The sequence below is a fragment of the Cicer arietinum genome, chromosome 2, assembly GCF_000331145.2.
Source record: "Cicer arietinum cultivar CDC Frontier isolate Library 1 chromosome 2, Cicar.CDCFrontier_v2.0, whole genome shotgun sequence".
Classification (NCBI taxonomy): domain Eukaryota; kingdom Viridiplantae; phylum Streptophyta; class Magnoliopsida; order Fabales; family Fabaceae; genus Cicer; species Cicer arietinum.
In genome coordinates, this window is record NC_021161.2 from 43,116,363 (window position 1) to 43,123,950 (window position 7,588).

Genomic DNA, 7,588 nt, shown 5'->3' on the forward strand with positions numbered 1-7,588 from the left:
AATTAACTTAACTTGATCACTAATCAATTAAGACTCTTAATTATAAATAACTAATATAATTGAATAAAAATATATGCATACATAATAATATTAAAAGACAATAATTAGTTAAAATATTAATAAAATATTCTAACATGGTAAGCCATCGTCATTTTTCAAAGCTATATTTGATTACTTTGTGAAAATATTTAAAATTTTCGTTTCTTAAAATTTATGTTAATTTTATTTATTAATAATAAAATAAAATATATTTGAAATGAATTATTATTTATATTTCTAAAAATAATAAAAATATCAAAAAATTATTTTTGTTATTTTTAAAAATTTATCTTTATAAATTAACATTTTATCTTATTTCAATCACAATAATTTACCTCAAAAACTCTTTTCATCAAATAAAATAATAGACATACAGAAAATAAATAAAAAGAAATATTTAAACAAAATAAACCAAGCTTATTTAATTCATGTCCCACTTAATATTAGGAAATAGTAACATAGTATTTGCTTCTCTCTTTACCCAACCCATCAATGGTTTTCAGTCCCACGCCTCCTTTTCTACTTGTCCAAATGTGCTTTGTTTCTGTGGATGATACTAAATAAGTGGCTTGTCATTTTCACAACTATATTATTTTATTTTATACATGCAACACTTTATGCCCCTATGTCTCTTACAACCTCTGCACATCTTTCTATCTTTTCTTCTCTTACATTACACTTTCTCTATGTATATCTCTAACTATTAATTAAAATTAATTTTGTAAAATAAAATAAAATAAAATTTACAGTCATTAATATTTTGATATATTTAAGTGAAAATGAGTTCAATAATAAATTTTAATATAAAAAATATTTAAATTCAAAAACTATAACTTCAAGATAGAATTAATTAATATTTAAATATATTACAATTATAAAATTGATTTTAACCGTTTTAAAATTTAAACCAAACATCCTCGTGGTAGCTCTGCTCCTTTATCTATCTCATATTTTGTATGTATATATATTTTTAAATTATATGTATATTCTTTTAAAAGAAAGTACATTTTGGGACATATTTTTCATAATATTTTGGTCACCATTGAATATAACAAAAAACAGAAATGAACTTAAAGAGTGGCAATATTAAATGCAGGAGTTTTTATACTCATGATACCAAAAGATGTGTCTAGTAATCAGTCTTTTCTATCATTGTTTTCTTGTATATACATGAATTCTTTTTTGTTAAAAAAAACCATTACTTTTCTCCACCATTTTACTTTTCTATGCATTTTTCATTCCATACGTTGTATGTGTTTTTGTATTAATTTATTCTAGTGCTTTACATCTTAATACATTTTAACTTAATTTAATAAATGTATACTTTCGGCCGGTCTTAAATATATATAAAAAAAATTATTTGTTAATCTAAAATATAAATATAAATATAAATTAATTAATCTATTTATATTTAATGACATTGTTCCAAAAATATATTTGGATTAATTATTTAATTTAATTTGTGGGAGATAACCATAATGTAGGTGAGTTAGGAATTATATTCTTTTATCTTAAATTAAAAAAAATTAAATACACTTATCTCAACGATATTCTTGAAACTTTTGAATCAAGTAGGTGCTTTTGACTTTACTTCTATCTTTGCAATGTCCTCTTTATTTTGGGTATTGTATTTTGTTAAGCCCACATAAGCCACTTATTTTTTTTCAATCAAACTTGCTTTTCTTTTTAAGCCTCTTTTTTTCGGATTTTAGTTGATAAATTTGTCTCAGCTTATATATCAACTAATCGGGTGATATCTTTAAATAACAAATAACCAACTTCTTTATATAATAATCAAATTATCTTAACTTCGAACAACTATATATATCTATATCAACTCATATTTTTGATATAACTTATATGTATTTTAATCAATCACAAAAAGAGTGATGGAGGGAGAGAGAGTTAAAAAAATGTATAGCTAACTAACACTTCTCATATTTTATTTGAGAAATTAGTGATATATTGATTGAAGATCGTTCATGAGATTTTGAATGTTATATGTAAATTATTAATTTGGTGTCATATTTTTCTCATAAGTCAGATATATGTATACGTATTGATTATCAAATAGAGATAAAATAAATCAAAACAAAAACTAATCATTAATTGTTTGAATATATCCTAATGTAAAATAAAATATTCTTTAAACAAAGAAAACTAAAGATCTCGTAAGTATTGAAAAGTTTATACGAATTCAAAAAAACAATTGAATTATATAAAAACAAATTTTAGTGTCTCTAAAAAATCGTTTTCATGTTCTCATTCTTAGCTAAGTCACGACCACACTTGATTTGATATTTAGCATAAAGTACAATAGTAGATTCATCTAAGCTCCATCGATGCTACCAAACTCAACTCATACTAATTATATTTGAAAAAGACTTTAAAAAAGTTAGCAATAAACATATTTCCATGATCTTGTACATATATTTTTCCATGACAAGGTAAATTAAAGTTGTTGAAAAATAATGCTAAACATGTTTGTGTTCTTCCTAATTGATATGATTCACTCTTTATTCTCTATATAAAACTTAGAAGAAATTAAATTACAAGTAAATGGTAGAACAAAATTCAAATCAAAACAAACCATCTGCCCAAAATTCTGAATCCATGATCATTCTTGAGTAGTTGCTAAGAGGAGCATCAAATTCTTGCTTTCTTTCCCCATCATTAACATCATCAACATCTTCATCATTAATCAACAAATTCAAGCTTCTTATAAAATCATCATCCCAAAATGCCATATTGTTATTGTTGTCTTCCTTGTCTTTATTATTATTATTATTATTATTATTATTATTATTATTATTATTATTATTATTATTATTATTATTATTATTATTATTATTATTATTATTATTATTATTATTATTGTTACTACTACTACAAGACCACTCAAAATCATGGAGCATAAAATCTTCAAGGAAGTTAATTGAATTTGATGAAGATGATGAAGAGGTGGATGAAGTGGAAGAAACTAGAATCTCAAAAGGTTCTATCATTGGAACTTCATCTATGCAAAATCCATCAACTAGCTCCATTGTGTCAAATAAAGGTGTTATAATTTCATCTTTATCTTTGACTTGAGTGATTGTTGATGACTCAAATGAAGTCTCTTGCTTCTCTACCTCCTCAAATTTAGATTCAACTTTGGTGTCAACATCAAGTGTCAAAGGTTGTTGGTTTAGTTGTTGTTGTATAGGTTCATTTTGTGTTAGGTCACTTGTATTAGAGAGTGGTTTGTGAGTGAGAGGATCAATTCCCATTTTCTTGAGCTTTTTCTTTATATGAGTATTCCAATGATTTTTTATTTCATTATCCGTTCGACCCGGTAAATGAGAAGCAATCTTAGACCATCTGCAATAAAATATTAATTAATAGTAATTAAGAAGTTTGATTTTTTAAAGTAAAATATTATTTTTGAGTTTTGTGGATGAAAAAGAAAACAATCGAAAGAGTTTTGTTTCTTTTATATGAATTTAGATAAATTTATTTGACTTTTGATACAATATTATCTAAATAAAAAGAACATAAAAAAGGGCTTCACATCATAACATAAGTTCCATGCGTAATTCTTGCATCACTTAAAAGGAAGAATGACTTTATAGGCACTAAAAAGCTCCATCTACCAATGTCATGCAAGTTAAGAAAGAAAAATTGTCCCCAAGACAAATTTGTACTATAGTTACTTTTCTATATTCAATAATAATACTTTCTTTTTCAATCAACTTTAACTTCAATCATAAGCAGTTTCCTTTTATTTAATGTTTATCACTGAAATAAATTAAAAAAAAAAGAGAGAGAGAGAGAGAGAGAGAAACCATAGTATAATATTATTTATGAATAGTATAAACTTTTATACGCTTCTTTATGGGACCACGTTTTTATCCTTGTAACAAAGAAGCTATTTGAAGAGCATGATCATAAAAGTACTAATAAATTCAATTAAGTTTAGTGTCTTTGTTGTCTATATAAGATATCCTTAGTTTCGTTTAAATCATTTGAATTCTATAGTATAATATTTTTTTTCTTAAAATATTGCTGAGGAATGTCATTAGAGCATTTAAAAAAAAAATTGCGTTAAAAATAAATTTTTTATATTTGATTTGTTAAAATGTGTCTTTAGAACACTTATTACAATTCTAAGTAGTAATTTTTTATTATATTAATTATTTGCAAGAAATGAAAAATAAACATGCTAGAGAAGGAGAAAATGGTTGGTGGAAGAACCTGTTCCCAAGTTGAGCATGGAGATCAATCACCATTTTCTCTTCATGTTCTGATAAAAGTCCTCTCTTTAAATCTGGCCTCAAATAATTTGTCCATCTAAGTCTGCAACTTTTTCCACACCTTAATAGCCCTGCATTAATTTAATTGTTAAATTTTATTTACTTAAATTCAGTGAAAACAATACTTTGTTTTTGACAATTAGCATTTTTATTCAAAGATAAAGTTGAACATAATGATTCATATCACTCCACTCAATCTATGAACAAAATAAAAACAAAGGTCTAAAATTTGTTGCTTTCTTGTAAATAAAATGCTTAAACATATTATGAACACTTCTTTTTTCAAAGTGGGTAGCATATGACAAATTTGAATTAATTTTAGGTTTTTTTAATCTTTGAATTGGACCACAAAGGAAATATTTAAAGAATTATTCAAATGATCCAACAAGGCTATTCACTTAATAGACCATAACCCCATTAACCATAATGCAAAATATTTTTATTCATAGCCAAATTGAGCTTCATTCATTAAGGATTTGAATTATAGAAACTTACATATTAACAAACAAAATAAAATTAGTTTTGAAAAAAATGATATTTTTATAACAGTTGTCTAAACTGCATCAACTACATTTAACTGCAATTATCTGTAATAATTCGTAAAACGAATTAAAAAATTGATTAAAATGAGTAACTTCTGTATGTGCTCATTTAATTAATGTTGAAGAAAAATAGTGTAACAAAAAGCAAGAGCAATGATAAGAGACCTGCCAATTTAGGGACAGCTCTCCAACAACATTGGCCATTTGTGAGGATGAAATTTATGAGCTTCTTGTCTTCCTCTACAGTCCATGGCCCTTTCTTCAACCCAACTTTGTCACAACAAGGTTGTCTTCCCATTTTTCTTTTATGAAAAACACAAATGACACAAATTATATACCCCTACAAACACTAGAGGGTTCAAATAGTAATTAGAAAAATATAAAAGAACATTGAGAGAAACAATAGAGGGAGTTGAGAGGATCTTGAGAATATATACACACACATAATAATAACTTAGGATAGAGCACCATCACCTACTTATATATAGAAAAATCAACACCTCTTATTCTAAACTCTAAAGTCGACTATGACACATAAACCCACTATCTCAATTTATATTTTATTTATTCAATGATGTTAAGTTGTTCACATTATATTTCTTTTTGTACGTATTTTATTTTAGTTCTTTTCTGTCTATTTTGTAATTTTTCGTTTTAATTTTGAATTAGTTTAATTAATAAGAAGTTAATTCATTTTATAAAATTAAGAGTTCAACTTCTACTGTCGAAATAAAGATATTTTTATTATTATTATTAATTTTTTTTTATAAACAATTTGTAAATATTTTGTTAACTATTAAAATTTGTCCTTAATAAACTCAATTTACATAAACTTTTTGTAAAAAAAATTATGGATTATAATTTACTAAAATGACACGTGTTGATGAGAATGAGAAATAGGACACACGTGCCACGTCACAATCAGAAAGCGCCAAGTCATCAACTAACTTTGCTTGAGTTTGAAGCGTGAGATACTCAAGCCTCTCTATAGGATGGTAAGATTATAAGTAAAAGTAAGACAATACCTCTAAATCAAATCATATTATATACACATCACAAATCTAGTTCCCATTGTTTTGTTTTCCTTTTCATAGTGTACTATTTAGTATGAAATATTTATTTAAGAAAAAAATAATAATTTATAAAAGTAGAGTTAACAATTAATTTATTAATATATGATAAATTATACATAAAAAAATGAATGATTATAATTTATAAGTGTAAAATTTCTTTTAATATAAATTTAAAAAATAAATAATTTTAATGTGAAGGTGGTTTAACAAGAGAGTGATGGAAAAAAAAATTTCATTTTTTAGCAACAAATTAAATTAACTCTATTTTTTGCTTTGATAAATTAGATAAAAAAAATTGGCATTAAAGAAAAGTTTGAATATTTCAAATAAAATCTCTATATTTCATTAGATAAGCATAATCATGTGTTTTTTATTTTATTTTATGAATAAGCGTACCCATATATGCTAACAAAAGTATATATTTGCAAGTCTTATAAAAAAAAGGTATATATTTGCAAAATGTTATGTTTTTAAGAAATTTAAGTGGGAGGACTAAACAAACATATGACTAATTAACTACATGGGGCTTCTTAAGAAGTAAAAATGTCTAATTGAAAACTATCTTTGATCCCATATATGAGAGAGAGAAAATAAAAAACATCAAAAAATCAAAATCAATGTATTCATTAATTATTTTAATTTTTTGACTATTTTTATATATATACCTTTATTAAAAATTATGACACATTAAATACATACTAATAATATTAGAAAAACAAACATCTTTAATAAAAATATATAAATAATTTAAATAATAAATGCATCTTAAAAATTAAATCTTTTCCTATATATAAAACCAAAAAATTCTTCAAAATTTCTATTATATATAAAACCACAAAAGAGTAAAAGGATTCACCCCCAAAATCTCCAAAAGAAAAATGATAAACACTGAATTAACAGTCATTTTGAGTTGTATGCTATGGGTTATATTATCTAAAAAAGTAGGCTTAATTGCAGTTTTGGTCCCCCTATTTTAATTGAATCGCGAAAGTAGTCCCCTTATTTTGTTTCTCCCCAGTTTTGGTCCCCAAGCAGAATTTTGGTCCAAAACTTAATGAAATTTCATTTTTTCTGCATTTATTTAAGTCACACAATGCATCAAGATCTCATTTGCAACAATTGTACCTGAAATATATGACCATAAATGGTGTAGTACGGCTTTAAAAAATAAAATTTCATCAAGTTTTGGACTAAAATTATGTTTGGAGGACCAAAACTGGGGAGAAACAAAATGGAGGGACTACTTTCGCGATTCAGCTAAAATAGGGGGACCAAAACTACAATTAAGCCAAAAAAATAATTTTGTTATTATAGAGTATCATGTTTGGATATGTTATCTTACAATGCGATAAGCAATGAAATTTACAATTTGCATTCCTTTTAATTAGACAATGCTTTTAAAATAAAAATAAAAATTATAAACACAACCTTTTAAACATCGAATATTATCTGCTCAAGCATATGCCATCATCATATCATATATACTAAATACATGTATTTTGTGCTACTTTGATAAAAATTAATTTTTGTCATAAGTGAATTAAAAATAAAATAATTTATATTTAAATACATTTATGCGAAAGTGAGTTAAACGATAATAAATGAAAAATTAAAAGTCAATTATAAAGACAAAAATAAAAAA

At 24.6% G+C, this 7,588-nt stretch overlaps 1 protein-coding gene across 1 annotated transcript; it reads right to left on the minus strand.

Annotated features, from left to right (window-relative positions):
- Window positions 1–2,434: 2,434 nt before the first annotated feature.
- LOC101499946 (transcription factor MYB20) lies at window positions 2,435–5,329 on the minus strand. The gene is made up of 3 exons (XM_027331726.2): window positions 5,039–5,329; window positions 4,273–4,402; window positions 2,435–3,399 (listed from the first exon to the last, which is right to left on the minus strand). The coding sequence occupies exons 1-3, from the start codon at window positions 5,169–5,171 to the stop codon at window positions 2,619–2,621; spliced, it is 1,044 nt and encodes a 347-aa protein (XP_027187527.1). The 5' UTR covers window positions 5,172–5,329; the 3' UTR covers window positions 2,435–2,618.
- Window positions 5,330–7,588: the final 2,259 nt, after the last annotated feature.